General features: G+C 42.0%; 1 protein-coding gene across 1 annotated transcript in view; it reads right to left on the reverse strand.

Annotated features, from left to right (window-relative positions):
• Positions 1-18,113, reverse strand: part of tdrd12 (tudor domain containing 12) — a 68,344-nt gene that overhangs the window by 14,957 nt on the left and 35,274 nt on the right. The window contains exons 19-26 of the mRNA XM_075470853.1: positions 17,332-17,517; positions 16,766-16,894; positions 8,640-8,757; positions 8,354-8,517; positions 6,909-7,126; positions 4,055-4,136; positions 3,590-3,771; positions 2,817-3,024 (exon numbers count right to left, since the gene is read on the reverse strand). Coding sequence (XP_075326968.1) covers positions 2,817-3,024; positions 3,590-3,771; positions 4,055-4,136; positions 6,909-7,126; positions 8,354-8,517; positions 8,640-8,757; positions 16,766-16,894; positions 17,332-17,517 — 1,287 coding nt within the window. The remainder of the gene's footprint in view (positions 1-2,816; positions 3,025-3,589; positions 3,772-4,054; positions 4,137-6,908; positions 7,127-8,353; positions 8,518-8,639; positions 8,758-16,765; positions 16,895-17,331; positions 17,518-18,113) is intronic.

Consider the following 18,113-nt stretch of genomic DNA (forward strand, 5'->3'; position numbering starts at 1 on the left):
ATGAAAACTGAGCCCATGTTGGCGGATGATCTGGCCGAGAGGGAGCATATAGATGGTGAACAGCAGGGGGCCAAGCACTGAGCCTTGGGGCACGCCGTGGTTGACTGGAGCTGGGGTCGAGTTGGAGTCCTTGATAGCGATGTATTGCGTCCTAGTAGAGAGGTAGGAGTGAAACCAGGAGAGGGCGGAGTCAGAGAGGCCTAAATGATCATGGAGACGGTGCAGCAGGATGGTGTGGGAGACTGTGTCAAAAGCTGCAGACAGGTCTAGTAGGATGAGAAGGCTGATGAGGCCATTGTCTGCAGCTATGAGGAGGTCGTTCATGATCTTAATGAGCGCCGTCTCCGTGCTGTGGTGAGGTCGAAAGCCAGATTGGAGGGGTTCATAGAGTTCATGGTGGGACATGTGGTCTTGTAGTTGGGCAGCCACTGCTCTTTCCAGAATCTTGCTGAGGAAGGGTAGGTTGGAGATAGGGCGGTAATTTCCAGGGTCATCAGGGTCCAGGCTGGGTTTTTTGAGGGTGGGAATGACCACAGCCGTTTTAAAACTGGAGGGCACCACACCAGATGTAAGGGAGGTATTAATGATGTCAGTCATGGTAGGGCAAAGCGTGGGTAGGCAGGCCTTTACCAGTGCCGTGGGCATGGGGTCCAGTTTGCTAGAGGTGGTTTTAGCTTTTGACACAAAGTCCATGACCTGGTTGTTACTGAGTGGTGAAAATGAGGAGAGGGAGCACTGATGTGGCTGGGCAGAAGAGGTTGAGTTGCAGTCCTCCAGGTGAAAGGCAGGTGGACATGGAGCGCCTGTCTGACGGAGCTGCAGGTGAATGTCGTCCACTTTCTGCTGAAAGAAAGTTTGGAACTTGCCGCAGAGTTCAGCGGCGTCCGATGGTTGGGGTGGATCTGGAGGGCGGAGGAGGCGGTTTATAGTGGAGAAAAGCTGCTTTGGTTGATTCTGATGTTTACTGATGAGAGTGGAGTAATACAGAGTTTTTGCCCTGGAGAGAGCCTCTTTGTAGTTCCCCACATGGTCTTTGTAAGCCTCTTGATGTACAACTAGTCCAGATTTTTTGTACAGTCTTTCAAGCCGACGCCCAGCTGCCTTCAGGAGGCGGCGCTCAGGAGTGAACCAAGGTGCAGGCTGGCTGAAAGTGACAGACCGAGTCTTCAGGGGGGCTACAGCATCCAGACTGCGAGAGAGAGCTGTGTTGTAGTGCTCGGTTAGGGCATCCACAGTGTGGCTGAAGGGGTGGGAGGCAAGATGTAGTGCCAACATGCTCGACAGTGCAGGTGTGGATACGCGCTTGATATTTCTGAACGTGATTGTTCGATTCACACGCAGTCTGGGTGGAGGCTCAGGTACAGAAAAGAGGATGGCATGGTGATCTGAGACAGCTAGGTCCAGGCACTGGAGATTGAGGGGAATTATGCCAGTAGAGCACACTAAGTCCAAAGTGTGGCCTTTAACATGTGTGGGACCATGTACATGCTGTGTGATGTTTAAACACTCAAGGATGGATAAGAACTCTGTTGCAAAAGGGCAGCTATGTGAGTCTACATGAATATTAAAATCACCCAAAATGATGGTGGATGGGGACATGGGGCAGACAGTGGTGAGTAACTCAGAGAACTCAGAGAGAAACCCACTGTTGGCTTTGGGAGGGCGGTACACAAGTACAACCTGTAGCTGTGCAGCCCCTGTCATCACAAAGTGCACGCATTCGAAGGTGCTGGAGTTTATGGGGAGTTCTTTGACCATAATGTCTGAGTTGTAAATGACAGCCAGCCCACCACCACGGCCCGCGGAGCAAGGCTTTTGGATGTATACATAGCCTGGGGGAGTGGCCAGATTGAGAGAGAAAAAATCCTGCTGATTTTGCCATGTCTCGGTCAGACACATGAATTGGAGATTTCTGTCAGTGATTATGTCATGGATTAATTCTGCCTTGTTGTTTAATGAGCGAGTATTAAGGAGCATAAAGTTTGCCGTCTTTATGGTGGACATATCAGAAGGACCAGGTATGAGAGCACAAGCCAGGGGACGCAGGTTGCCAAGCTCTGCGTGACGTTTGTTTTGATGACGTCGCGACAAGGAAGTATGGCATCGGACTGTAGAGACAGTCGGAGTTGTATTCATATGCACAAACTTATGTCGGGAGGCTCTGTGGACATATCTGGGACGACGCAGGATGTGGAGAGACTTTAAGACATCTAGGCAGCTCGGCAGGGTGGAGGAGCAGAGATTCATCAGTTCTGTTGCGGAGTATCTGAGAGCCATGCCGGGTGCGCACCTAGCTTGGCTAGCTTGGCTAGGCGCTAAGCCACTAGTTGCACTGCAGGGCGATACCGAGTGGCAGTCCCACCTGGATACAGCGACGGCACTGTCGATGGAAGGCCCAGAAAGCCACAGCGATGTTGGTCAGAGAAACTAGGATCTGCCGCCGGTGGTGCCAGGGTAGCCAGTCCAACGGTAAGATTCCAGTTTGTTCCGTAGTAGCCAACTGAATTAATCCAGGTAACGTTGGTAGTGCTTGATCACCACTGGTCGCGCAGAGCAATTAAAATCGTACTCAAGAAGTGTCAGATTAGACTCGCGGAAAGTGTGAAGTGGATAGTAAAGAGTGGAAAAGCTGGGCATGAGAAGCGGCCACATTCACGTCAGCGTCCTCTCACGTTTATATATATATATATATATATATATATATAAATATATATATATATATATATATATATATATATATGTGTGTGTGTGTGTGTGTGTGTGTGTGTGTGTGTTCACTTTGTGAATGCAATTGCAAAGTGAGATGGACAAGAAACCTTGGGGTGCCAGTCAATCTCCACATCAACTGGCTTCACCCGGCAGACTATGATCTCCATAGCTTGGCCAGGCAGTGAATGAAACTGTTCTGGCAGCTGAAGGATCTGATGAGATTTGACTTCCTCTTCCTTTCCCACATCGATGAACTGAACGAAGATGCTGACAAACAGACTGTCACTGCTGTTGGGCGAAGACAGGATCTTCACCCTGCCAGAAACCACAATGTACATTGCATATTAGGGCATAATGTGCATGCGTTTGTCTCCTAACATTTGTTGCAGAGCACTTGTGCTCCCTGTGGTCCAACCTGCATCTTTAAAATATTTATGTCTATCAAGTCAAATTTCAAGAAATTAAGTTCTCAACCTTTAGTTTGACCTTGATCCTTATGGCAGTATACCGGTTTTTATCAGCTAAAGCATGCTAGCAGGCATAGCCTTGAAAACTGAGCAGACAATAAGCACATTTTATTCAACATGTATTAATGCATAGTAGCAATATCATTCACTTTTCTTTGTGGTTATACGCCTGTGTTTTTTCTGCTTACAAAACTTGATAGTCCAGAAACTACCCCAGATAAGTTTGAAGCAAACAAACAAAGAGAAAATGATTGGTGGTTTGCATATTTTAAGTGTTTTTTTACTTGCAACATTACACAGAATTTCATTATCTCCGGCACATAATATGATGCCAGATTATCAAGAGGAATGCTGTTAGCTTCTTTATGCATTTAGTATGGTCTTTTGTGATGGAAATGGATTTCCTGCCAGACCTGTAGAAAAGCTCATCCTCCTGCACAGCATAAAGACCTCCTTCAAGTAGCTCCTTGGCTCCTGGTTTTTTGTCAGCATAATAAGAAGCCATCTCAGAGGTCATTTCGTCAAAACTTCTGTCCTGCTTTCTGACCATTCGACCATAAAAGACTGAGGCAGTCTTAATGTAGACAGGGACAACCTAAAAGACATGCAGATACAACAAACTATGTCAAGTTTACAATAGATGTTGTGTACGGAAATCCCAAACTTGAAAGAGCATCGAGTATTTTTTGTATCAACAGTGTAGCATAAAAGCTAACGTTTACAGTGTTTTTATTATTCTTATTTTAATTAATGTGTGACCACTTATTCATTTTTGTTGAGATAATACTGTTTGCAGATAAACATTTTTGTATAGAAGCATACTCTGTTCAGAAGTATCTGATGATAAGAGAAAAAAAGAAACACAGAAATGTTCTCACTTCTATGATTCCAGATGCAGGGAGCACAGACTGATCCAGCTGGGAATTGAACCTATGACGATCAGGACACGCACCACTGTCTCTGCAGGGGAAAAAAATAGGGAATTTTGTCATCTGGATACATTTTTCTTTCATGCTTTAAGTCCCTTGATCAGAAATCTATAATTGATCTGAATGACACTTAAAACCTTGAACACTCAGCGGCTCATCGTCTCTCCTACTGTATTAGGAACAATAAGCAGCTGTAGGGCGCAAAGAGCATACCTTTTCTCATATTCTTGATCATTTTTAACCATTTAAGAAAAGAAAAAAGAAAAACGTACATTTTGACAAAAGAATTTCAAAAGGCTATAGTTTAAAAGTGGCTGAAGACAGGAATTTTAGAAATGTTGCGTGAGAGCCAAAGTTTAGAAAGGTACTAAATTAACACCTAATTTGCATGTGATTACATCACTGATGACATCACTGTGTGGCGCATCTTGATTGCACAACTTCTTGTGAACAGTGGACTTTGAACACAATTACACAGAGCTGGTTTAGTAAATTCATGCACATTACTATGAACGAAGATAACTTATGATTTCCAGGTATTTTTGTCATTTTATCGACATAAAAACAATAGTGTACTGATGTTCCTTTATAAAACTTCTTTGTATCTGTCAGTTTAATGTAACAGAAATCATCAATTGGGAATAGGGACAAAACTAGTGGCATTTGTCAAATCTGTCTCCTCAATAGCAACAGGCTCATCAGTGTCCAATTCCCCCGGCAGGGGTGTGCCATTACATCACATTACGGTCATTTTGCAGACGCTTTTATCCAAAGCAACTTACAATAAGTGTGTTCAACATCGTTAGCCAAAAGAACTTCAGGTCACAAGAAGTGCATTTCCTTCCAAAACCAAACAGCTAAGAGCATAACTAGTGCTAGAGTAAGTGCAATAAGTTAGGTAGGGGTGGTTGAAATCACCGTCTGTACTGTCCTCCGATCTGTCACAAATGGGGGGGGGGGGGGGGGAAGGCAATTTAGAAAACAAATAAGTAGGAAGCTGGGACGAAACAGGTGATGTCCTAAGAGGGCGAACCTGGGTAGTGTTTCCTGAAGAGATGGCCATAACATATCATTCGCGATAATACCGCTAGATTCACCGGTAGAACATTTACAGGGTTTTTCCTGCATAGAGAATTTGGTGGCGGCCGCCACCGACAAATTCCTTACCACCACCAGATCCCTGTCAGGATCTGTCATTTCATTCATATGTAACTGCAGTTTCACGCAACCACCAGTAGTGGCGCTGTGTCAGAATTAGCACCGGCCGACATGTCAAACAAAGCATCTTTTACCGCCACATCCAGAGTTGAAGAAGAGGACGTTTTCACTGCAACAAACACGGATGATGACAGATCGACAGAAAATTTTAGCATTTGAGTGTAAATACTGCATCAGGAGGTTCTACAGGACGAAACCAAGGAGGCCCAAATGTTCTGCCATGTTCTGTGCCTTGTGCAAGTAAATGGTGGCTAAGCTGCTGTTAAACAAAGCACATAAAAAATAAATTAATGTGCTTTAAAATAATACTCGACTTAATTCATGTAATTACAACTTCTAAAATAGACTGCTAGTAAAACACTTACTTGAGCCAGTTGAAGGCACAGTACATGTGCACCTGTGAGCCCACGGTCAGGTACCACCACCACCTCATTTTAAGCCAGGAAAAACCCCGACTTAATATTGTGAACCATACATTTCCGGCGCAATCGATATCATTTCACTGCACCTGGACCCATGCAGCAGGAGGTGAGCTCAGCTGGGCCATTAAACAAGTAAACATGGCAGAGCCAAGCAGTGTTCAGCCAATACCATCAGACTCCATTCAAAAAAAGGGAGCCTCTTCTGTTGTCTGGAAGTATTTTGGCTTTAGAAACAAAGACGTGCATCAGACCACTATCCTTTAGAAGACATGCAAGTAGGTTGTGTCGGGTACGGGTGGTTGAAATCACCGTCTGTACTGTCCTCCGATCTGTCACGTTGCTTTCTGTTCTGGCAGTCTGAACTGTCCCTCCCCAACAAAAAATTCTCACCCTCTGAAATATCATCGGCAAAGATTTTAACCAAAGCATCTTCTCCCATTAAATATTCCTCATTCATTTTCTCAAAATTTGACCCCGACAACTTCCATAAAACTGCATGAACTAATGGCCATCACCAACACGGTTATTTCGTTTATTTCCACATCAATTTACTTCAACAATTTTTTATGGGACGATACCTCAATTATTATTACCTTGGGCTTATAATTCAAATAATACATGTATGCCATCTAGTGGTAGGGAGTAGAAACAAGATTTGATACGTTATATGGGACTTTTAACCAGTTTTATTCAGTGGAGTTGCTTGTAGCAATTTTAAGTCAATGGAGGTTAAGGGGTTAATGTCATAAAATCAAGGGGGTCACAATTTATTACCCATAATTATAATACTAACAAGGACATGTCAAAATTGTGTCAAAGATGCAATTATGATTATGATGATTATGAATGATGATTCGTGGGATATTTTTTGCGTTAATGTAAAGTATGTTCGTACAGCATTTGGACACTTATGACTGAAGGCTGTATTGATTCTGGGCTGCTTTTGTAAAATTTTTTAAATGAAAGATTACCAATTATTTCAGTTCAGGAGCCTGGTAAAAAAAAAGCAAACGTTGATTTGCTGTTATCTGCATTAATCATTCAAATTTAGATTATAGACTAAATACGACATGAATTAACAAACATCTAGATCATTACATCATATAGAAATATCAATATATGGACAAAAGATTTATTATTATTTAACATGGTGGAAAGCAGACCTGCAGAATCCAAAGCTTTTCAGGTAGCTGCAAAGAGGGCGATTTGTCTTCTGGTGTTCGCGGGCCATATGCACTCCCTGGGCAAACAACAGCAGTTCAGGGGGCAGCACTGTATTAGCTCGTCCAAGGTAGCGCAAAACTCCAAAAACATGGCGGGCGTTCCTCTCCGAGATCAGCAGCACCGACCTGGTGGTGAGGGAGCAGCTCTCTGCTTGATCCTCAAAAGAAAAATATATGAAGGCAATATTTTAGCTGGAAACATGGATACTTTGTCAATGTATTGATCATTTGCATTTGATTTATATTTCATTAGAAACCATGTTAATGCAGTGTAGGAACTCCTTTAGCTCTCCAAAGAGATTTGATGATTGATGGCAAGAATTCTGTCAGATGCACATTCATGCAGCAAACCCGTGTTCTACCACATCCCAGATTATTCAGCTGGAGGTGACTGAGGAGGCATTCGATGAGATGAGTTTTACTTTGTGACATCTTTTGGTCACTTATTTGAATTATTGCAAGTGACTTTTAACACATGCTGTCGCATGGCTATTAGATTTACAAGAAGCCACATCCTTCGGTAAGTCACAATATGAAATGCAGAGAAAAACAGACTGGACACATAAGCCATGCCTCTACTCAATTATGCGACACTGGAAGATCACTGAAAACGAATTGAGGGAAACTCTTTAAATGCACACATCTGACATCAAATGTTCAGACAACTGGGACAAATGTCAAGAAATCCAATTGGGGCAAAGAAAGAAAAGGATCATTTGCCCCTTTTATCAAATGTAAAAAAAGTAATTCTGCAGTCCATATATGGAACTGTTTTCCAAGGCTGCTTAGATCACTTACTTCACTAACCAAGTAACCCTCATATACCATGTTGCTGTCAAGCTATAGCTAATGCATCCCAGATATATCTCCTTTCATAGCTTTTATAGTGTTTCTGATATTTTCATGATTGAGTAGCTGTTAGAAAACGGTTATCCTTCTTGTATTGAAAAAGTTGTTCAGTCTGGCTATTAACATCAACCAACTTGTGTTCACGGATTTAAACTACAATAAACATTGTTGAAAATCCATGGAAATGCAAAAACCTATTAAAGCCAACAAAAAACAGTCTCCGAGAGAAAAAAGCAAACTTCATCATGGGCGTCTGTTGGCTATCAACGTGGACGTTATATTAATGGATAATTTACACTCAACTTGCCAGAATCAAAATCAATCGGCCAAATTTTTTCTAATTCTGGTGCTCGATGTGAAAGACTTACTTACCCATACTCCTTAGCAAATCTTTTGAGTTTTAAGGAGCACAATGCCTGACTGGATACTTGAATAATTAGATGTACAGAAACTTCCACAAAAAAAAAAGAAAGAAAAAAAAAAAAAAAAGCTTAGTGATTGTGAACAAGACAAGATGACAAGAATTGTACCGCTACTGTAAGTTGTCCGTTTGGGCTTACTCGTTCAGAAAGATTTCTGAAGTTTTCAGTCATGCAGAAGAGTCTGCTTCCAAAGAGCTTGGGAGAGGTGGGAAATCCGTAGTGGACGACACAAGTTGCATCTCTGATGCCATGACTCCTCAGACACTCATTAGTGGTGACTACAGATGAAAAGACAAAGAACAAACAAAAAGTGACAGCAGCTATTTAAAGAAAGTTCATTCACTGAATGTGACTTTACTGATGACTATGCCAACAGTTACCACAATTATAATCAATTTACCCAAAATGACATGAGTGCCAGGTCCAATGTTTTTCCTCCACTGGTGGATGACGAAGTCAAACTGGTGTGTTAATCTCTCATGGGTCATTAGACAGAATGCCGATTTGTTTCTGACAGCCTAAAATACAGGATAAGTAAGCAAAGCTATTCAGGTCAGTATTACAGAAATAGATCAATACCTAAGTGTGCCTATGAAATCAATATGGCTGTTAAATGAGCCATGAAATAAATACATCTAAATTATTTGGGGATAATATTTTGATTTTCTGCCCAGAACTGAAAAAGTGGTATACATTTTCTTTTTGAATTTTTTTTTTTTTTTTTTTACAGGAAACTACCTCATGTAATTTGCTTGATGTGGAAATGGTGTAAACCTCCCTTTTTAAAATGTGTCACCCTACTTCAAACAGAAGTGTGGTAAATAAAGTGATTACCATTTAAAATAAGTAAAAAAAAAAAAAAAACTAAAATGCAGAGCAGAAAAAAAGCAGGGAGAAAATCCATTTGGCAAGAACTTTCACAAAAGGGAAACATGGCGTCAGTAATCAGTGGCTGTTGAGGTTCTGACAGTAGGATTGTTAGCGTTCATGGGGTTTTGGACTGTAGTTTATTCTTTGTCTTTTAGTCTCTTGGTTCCCCATGTTATTCTCACATCAGTTATCTGATTGTCATTGCTGCAGTTTTTTTTCTTCTATGCTCTAGTTTTGTTTTTCTTAATGGTTCAGCCTCTTTTGGTTTAGTTCCTGTTTGAACTCTGGTATTTTGTCTGAGCTTTACTTTGTATGTATTCTCTTTCAGTCTTCAGTCCTCTGTGTGTATGAGTTTGTAATCTGTGTCCAGTTTAGTTCTTTGCATTTGTTTCCCAAGTTCAAATTGTAGTTTCAACATAGCTCTGTCTCTATTAATGTCTGTGTTGGACCTTTTTTTTCATTTTTTTTTTTTCAGCAATGGCAGATCATGAAGCCCTGTGATAGTTCCCAGAAGTACACATGAAGCAATATCAGAAAAGTAAGCAATGCAACCACATGGGCACTTGTTTTCCACTTTTAAAATAGAATGAGATCATATATCTTACAAGCTCATACTCACAAGCTGAGCATCCTGGTGTTGGAATTCTCAATAACCCAATAAATTCCTGTAAATTAGACTTGGGAAACAAAAAACAGCAACGCAGCACTTGCAGCCTTGTTTCAGTTTTCTGGATTTCGTCAGCTTCGCTCTTAACACATTGACTACCAGCGGTTTTTACAGTATTATGTCGTAGACTCCCAGCGTTCTAAACCATTTTTTTGAACAGTCACAGCATATTATGTGATAGGGCCACTGAAACATGTTATGGCTCGAGACTTTAAACTCTTTGTGGGTCAAAACTGCGTGTCTCTAGGTGCCGCCATTAGCGAGCTATCCTTAGCTAAACCAAGGCGGGTATCCACCAAAATCAACAACAAACTGAGATATCGGGGCTTTTGTGAAACGTGCGCTCTTTCAGCCTGTGGCACTTTAGATACTTACATATCCGGGTCAGAGGATTTGCGTCGTGTCGCATGTTGCAAAGCTAACCTGCTCATAAGACCGCCTCCTTAGACTTGTCGCGTGTCTTCTTCTCCTTCTTGTTGTTTGTTTATGTTACTTTACCGCCACCCTCTGGAAACCGACACGTGCGATTGGACAAAATGCGGAAATGCACAACAATCAATGCAGCGTTATCAAAATTGTTCTTGAGTTGACGCAAAGCCATTGGCGTAATGATCAAAATGTCCAGATGATGACACCAGTTTTTGACTGCCATCTATGTCTGTTCTGTTCATCACATAATTACAAAAATCACACAGAATGTGCATTAGAATGTATAGATTCAGAATCCATAAAAAAAACGTAAAAACGTATTTTTACCATGTGGGAGCCAACGCATGGGCAGTAAAAACGTAGTTTTGCGTGACTTGGGAGTCAATGTGTTAATTCTATTAAACTAAATATCCAACTTGTCTGTGGTCTTTCAATCTCTTTTGTCAGTGTTGCTTCTGTTGAATTGAGCCACCAATTTATACTTATCTACACATTTTCCTGATCGACTGGAACATTCCTTTGCAGTACAACAATGTGTAATACTATATAGCAGTGGTTCCCAAACTGTGTGCCGCGGCACACTGGTATGCTGTGATGCAAGTCCAGGTGTGCCGTGGGATTTGTGACAACCATACGTTATTTTTATTTTTTTATTGAACCTTTCTTTAACCAGGAAATGGTCCCATTGAGTTACAATAACTCTTCTGCCAGGGAGTCCTGGCCAAGAAGGCGGCTTAAAAAAAGTTACATTACAATAAAACACAAGAGACAAGACAAAACCACCATCACATCTAAACAGAAGTAAACATATTAAAAACTGAGTATACACAGACACTAAAAAAAACAGACAGCAAGGAATGAAATTAAAAACAATTGCAGTGGTCAGTTAATGATAATTTTAGAAGGTCTTTAAAATAATTTATGGATGGAAGAACTTCAAGATTTAGAGTAGTTTGAAGTTCATTCCAAGCTTTTGGTGCATATGATGAAAAGGATGTTTTCCAAGTTCAGTTCTTGTAAGTGGAATATGTAAAAGTATTTTTTCTGATGACCTCGTCCTGTAAACACTATTTTGAAAAGAAAACAAATTAAAAATGTATAAAGGTAGTTTACCCATTAGGGCTTTAGCAATAAAAGTCAGCGCATGGATTTTTCTTCGGATGGAGAGAGAAGACCATTGTGCAGTTATTACTGCAATATACAACTACACAAAAATAATTATTTTTTAATTTACTATATCAGTACTTTGTATGCATTCATAATACAGAGGCAAACTCTATACCTAAAAACAATTATTTAAAAAAAAAAAAATCCTAAGAGAACCCATATTTCGCTGTTAACGCAGTTGCGCAGGTGGGAATTATGAGACCGCGACACATCAAAGGCTGAAGGACAACATGAAAACAGAGAAAGAGACTGCCGACAACCCACCACCGAAAGAAAATTGGAAAAAAACTGTCAGCTGACAGTATCATGAAAGTTACCCGTCTTATGGCTTCAGTTGGACCGGGGATGTCAACAATCCTCAGCCCGAGTGCATCCTGTCGGGAGAAGTTAGCTAATTCTAATTTAACTCCTAGTTAGCTAATGCTTCTGCATTGGAGTACCCAAGCATCTCCCACCATGCGATCGAGCAACTTCTTCCTTTCCCCACTACCTGCCTGTGAGTTGGCGTTCAGGGTTCTAGCTAGCGCAAACTTGCGTCGCGGCCCGCTACGCTATAATTTTGGACCGCTGCGCTTATTTTTGGACCGCTACGCTTAATTTCAATACAGCGTAGCGGCATTTTGTCTGTATTTATTTGTACAATAACGCCAGATCAATGCCATTTTCACCTTTCTGACAAACTTGACACATTTTTCGCGATGGCAGCCAAGAAAGGTTGCGCTGCCTGTCAGTACAACCACAGACGAAACTGTAGCTCCAGGCAGAGGCACTCCGCGTCCGCGGCTCCTAGAATCTCTGGTAAGAGTGCTCCGTAGCCATGGTTACTCACACACGCAGAAGCGCACACGTAAGGGGATTCGGCAGAAATCATGTTAGAATAGCTGTAGCCTATTTTACCCGTCCCTATTTGAAGTAAGCAAAAACGGTCAAGGTTGCTGTGCTTTTTCAAAGCTTCTTACATACAATATGTGATGAGCTGATCAGGTTATCATTTAAGCTGAACGTGCAGTTGACTTGGCGCTCGAGAAAAGAACAGAAAGCAGTCCTCTCCACGAGGCGCGATTGACTGAAGGCGCTAGCATGGTTGCTGCGTCTGTTACGGTGGTGGCGGACCGTGGCGTCAAAATGACGTTTCAGGCCTGGCGCTTGCCTTGAAAAGACGGCGCAGCGCGTTGTCGTGCACCAGTCGATTTTTATAACTTGGCTGCGCCGAGAACAACGAATCGAATGGACCGATGTGAGTCCGGCTCAGTCAGGAGGTGCGTTTGTACAGGCACCTGTACGAAACTGCAGCACAGGGAGCACGTAAACTCCCAAAACTGGTGGACAGAGATTGGCAGAACTTTGGGGAAAGAGGGAGAGTTCTGTAAGAATGTGTGGAAGAAGCTACGGGACAGATACGTGAAGGCAAAGAAGAGGGCAGACACTCTGTAGATGCCGGGGGCTTCAGACCTTCACCTCTATTAACTGAATTAATTAACCAAAAGCAAAGATGGGAAAATCTCCCATTAAGACTTTATTGTTTTTAAAGTACAATTTCTCCCTTTGGGTACCCCTAAAATGGCCAATTTTTACCTTAAATTTCCAAAATCTCCGCATCGCCTACACCACTACGCTATAATTTCATCCTAGCAAGAACCCTGGCATTCTCTGCTCTGGTTCACATGAAGAACAACAGGAGGTCAAGGCTCTCTGTTGAACAGGACCTGCGAGTGGCCCTCTGCTCAGTGCCACCGAGGATTAAAAAAAATCTGCGCACAGGCACATGTATCTCACTAATATGCAAGTAGGCAAAATATTTACAATAGCACGTTTCACTGATTGCTGAAATGTTGCATTGATAATTTGTAGTTTAGGACCATGGGCAGTGCAGCTTCCTTGCATTGACAGTTCTCTGTACTGAATTTCTGCTGAGTTTCCTTTGCCTCATTTTTAATTTTGTGCCCTGTCTGGTTTAAATGACTGTTGCTGCTTTGATGAAGCCTAATTTGATAAAGTTTCAAATTAATTTTAGAAATATTTTGTTAATAAATATTTCATGAGTAATATAGTTGTCTGTGTCACATTTTATTTGGCATTAGTAAATAATTATGCACATTTACAGATATTTTACATGATATGAGTGATAACACGTGTTATAAGGGCTATTTGGCACAATAGGTGTGCCTTTAGATTTTTACTTGTCCTTTGGTGTGCCTTGGGCACAACAAGTTTGGGAACCACTGCTATATAGGAACAAAAGGGATAAAACAAAACATTTTTTTAAAAAAAACCTGAAATGCTGTTTTTTTTTTTCTTTTTCTTAAAGATTTATTTAATCATTGTAAGAATAAGTAAATAATAATTAAAATGACAAACATTCCCAACTTTAAACACTTACAAATGTGTTTTAATGTGCAGGTTTCAATCATAGGTTACTGCACATGCAAACCAGTAATATATCAGTATAACTAATCTGAAATTGAATAAATGATGTCTTAATATTAGATACGTCACCATAGAGGCCAATTCCATTTAAAAAAAAAAAAAATTTCCTCAGACAACACATTTAATATATGTTTGTACTGATTCCAACACACTGATCCATGGTACTGCTGGTAGACAGTACCAGCAGTTTATTTATTTATTATTGTGTCCTTGTTGACTGTAGAAAATATGAAATTTATATACAGGACCACAGATATCATGGAAGTAGGTGAAATTATCCTTTAATAATTTTAATCTTACTTTATACTTAAGTTTATATACATATTATAATTTATTATTATCATCATTATTACTATTTTCATTACCCATTACTACTACTAGTATATTAATATTATAAAATTATTATTATTATCATTAATAATAATAATAATAATAATAATAATGATAATTAAAACTGCGAGCAGTGATATCGGCCCTCGCAGCCAAGCGCAGCTCCGGCCTTGCGACCGCCTGAGCGCCGGCACTGCCGCCCCGACGTGGTCATCTACGCCGTCACGCGTCTCCCGCGCCTGTCCACCGGGCGGAGCGTGCGACGAATTTCCCAAATCGCATTCAGTCCAAGTCAGTACGACACCAGTGGCACGTGTTCGAAGTTGGAGCGATATCTCACCTTCTAGACAGGAGTTACCGTCACTTCCTGTTTTGTGGGGGCGGGGTTTAGCAACGTCAGAAATGTAACACGCCAACGTGTCAAGCGCTGCTCCGTAATGATGCACAAAAAATATGGTGCAGATCGGATGATGTCTCAGGGAGATATAGCTGTTTAAATGATCTAGGGGGCGCACTGGAGTCACACTTCAATATAATCCTATTGGGCTCTTTATAGGTTAGCAAATAACATTCTTATCTAGTTTGGTGCAAATCGGATGATGCGTGTGAGATTTAGAGCTGAACGTATGCAAACGGCGAGGGTTTGGAATTTGCCATTCTGCCACGCCCACACTGGTAGGTCCTGACAAGACCCACAGGTGTGCTGAGTTTCATGATTGTCGGTGAAAGCATGGCTTGGGGCTGATGTTTTTAGAGTTTCTAGGGGGCGCTGTGGAGGCATTAGGCCACGCCCATCAAATATTGGACCGCACACCTGTTGGGGGGCGGATTAGGATCGATCCCAGTGAGTTTGGTGCATCTCGGCTCAAAACTGTAGAATTTAGAGCCAAATGTATGGTAACGGCGTGATGTCTGACTTCACCAAGCCGCCATGGCCACGCCTTCAACTGAAAACTGTTGGTGCTTTAAAGCAAGTGAGACCAACTTGTTATCTGTATTCTGACACAAGATCATGTTGATTAGGTGAAGGGGGCCAGAGATGGAGCTTTCCAAGTAAAAAAAAGTGACTTCCTGTTCTGAAGGGGCGGGGCTTAGATGACGTCAGCATAAAACCACGTAGGACCGTCGGCCAGCCAACATGGATGACTCATACCAAGTTTGGTGCAGATTTAACTTTTTACGTGAAAGTTATAGCGTTTCGTTTACACTGGCGAGTACGCCAAGTTCGCCGCTTGGCCAAGCCCCCTAAACATGCTCAAAAACTCAAGATTTCTGATAACGTTTGTTCCCCCATCCCTTAACTGCATACCGACCAAAGATGAAGTCCGTAGCTCAAAATCGTCTTGTCAGGACCTACCAGTGTGGGCGTGGCAGAATGGCAAATTCCAAACCCTCGCCGTTTGCATACGTTCGGCTCTAAATCTCAAACGCATCATCCGATTTGCACCAAACTAGATAAGAATGTTATTTGCTAACCTATAAAGAGCCCAATAGGATTATATTGGAGTGTGACTCCACTGCGCCCCCTAGATCATTTAAACAGCTATATCTCCCTGAGACATCATCCGATCTGCACCATATTTTTTGTGCATCATTACGGAGCAGCGCTTGACACGTTGGCGTGGTACATTTCTGACGTTGTTAAACCCCGCCCCCACAAAACAGGAAGTGACGGTAACTCCTGTCCGGAAGGTGAGATATCGCTCCAACTTTGAACACGTGCCACTGGTGTCGTACTGACGTGGACTGAAGGCGATTTGGGAAATTCGTCACACGCTCCGCCCGGTGGACGGGCGCAGGACACGTGTGACAGCGTTGATGACCACGTCGGGGCGGCGGTGCCGGCGGTCAGGCGGTCGCAAGGCCGGAGCTGCGCTTGGCTGCGAGGGCCGATATCACTGCTCGCAGTTTTAATTATCATTATTATTATCTTTATATGGGTGCTGGTGTTGGGTGTTGGTTTACGTGCTCCCTGTGCTGTTTCACTGCAGTTTCGTACAGGTGCCTGTACAAACGCGCCTCCTGACTGAGCCTGGTCTCACATCGGCCCATCCGGTTTGTTGTTCTCAGCGCAGCCAAGTTACAAAAATCGACTGGTGCACGGCAACGCGCTGCGCCGCCTTTTCATGGCACGCGCCAGGCCTGAAACGGCCGCGCCGTGAGCAACGCATCAACTATAAATCCAGCTTTAGCAGAGGAGGCGGAGTGAACTTGAGCAGTGATGGAAATTTGAAATAATAATCCAAATGTTTAAATGAGGAACTTTCAAACAAGGGGCACAAAAAAAAACAACACTACCTGAATACTCTCATATGCTCTCAGGAACAGAAAAAAGTTATTTTTCCATAAGAGGTCTCTTTTGAATCATATTTTGTCCTTCATACAGTTTCTAATTCAGTTGTAGCAGTGCAACGTGTGCTTGACATTTAACTTAGTATTATTGTCCTTTCTTAGACAAATTATTCCCGCTTGTTTGGACACAGAAAGCTCAAAGTAAAATTCGACAGCACATGCTTCTGACATGACTTCAAAAAAATATATTTGTCACTACTAGAGCAGCTGTTGTTTGAAAAAAGTCAGAGGATGTGCACAAAAGAAGAGGAAGCAAAGTGCTGGGATGTAGAACTGAAACTCACCTTGAAAACATCTTCAGCCTCCTCAACACAGTTTGCTACAATCAGAGTCTTCTGCCCAATGTCAGGGCTGAAATCCAACACACCCAACAGTGCTGAGATCTTATTGCTCTCAGGAGTCATGAGGGTGGCCTGCCCGGAGAAAAAAGAAGATCTGAAAAATCTGGTATAAGTTATGATAAATGCACATTTTATTTGTTCATTCTCGAACGTATCAGAAAATCAGTAATACAGCCTATGACAATCTTATTATTATCAATATTCTATGAAATATGCACCACAGGCCATGTTTATTCTCCTGCCTGATAACAACTGTTATGTTAACACACAGTTCTTTAGATTATGACCCTGATGAAAGCCACATTCTGACATCTTTAGACTTTTTTCTTTAGACCGGACTGTCATCCCACTGAATAAAAACACCTCCCACTTATTTTCCTTTATGGAAGACCCCAACACAGGTTTCCAGATAACATGCTGCCACTGATTATATAATTATATACTCTGACATTTGAGTATTAGTAGAACAAAGTGCACCGTGGTAACAATATGATTCCCACATGACTGACCTGCTGAACGTTCCCATAAAGAGCAGCTTCCCCAGGGACAGTTATGACAATGCATGGGTATGGCATGTGATTAGTTATCAGATCCTCCATGTGACTGGTCCACCTTTTTGCCAAAGCAACAAGCTGCTTAGGACATTTCTCTTCACTGGAAGTCACCCTCTGGAAATGCTTCAAGATGGTTGCCATCTAACAGGAAAGTGTTCACGTTTTAAGGCAGACAAAGCATAACATTTGCATTAAAAACAACAGAACAGTTCTGGGTTCATGTCTTATAGTATGTATTGGGATGTATTTCTCTCTGGACACTCCTGTTCTCCTGTTCTTGTTTTGTTTGCCGTTTCTTTTTATTTTGCTGTGTTGGACATTTTTTGCAATCAACCTTTTGTAAGTTTTGTAAACATGAACCAATAACTGCATTCTGATAATATTTCAGGCGACTGTGGAGAGAAACGACTCCCTTTTAACAGGAAGAAACCTCTGGCAGAACCAGACTCAGGAAGGGTGGCCATCCGCCTCCACCAGCTGGGGTTTGAGAAGACAGAAAGAGAGGGGGGACAAGAAACACCGTAACACCATTCAAAGGATACCTGTTATATTATACCTAGGATACCCTTGAGACGGAAACACGAGTTAATGACCACAACAATGTCACATGCACATAATATCATTTGAGAAATTAAACGGGGGAAAAAGAGAGTAAAGTGAGGAAAGGTGTGACAGATGAGGCCCCCCAGCAGTCTGGGCCTATAGCAGCTTAACTATGGGATGTTTCAGGATCACCT

This window comes from Odontesthes bonariensis, chromosome 7 (genome assembly GCF_027942865.1).
Source record: "Odontesthes bonariensis isolate fOdoBon6 chromosome 7, fOdoBon6.hap1, whole genome shotgun sequence".
NCBI lineage: Eukaryota > Metazoa > Chordata > Actinopteri > Atheriniformes > Atherinopsidae > Odontesthes > Odontesthes bonariensis.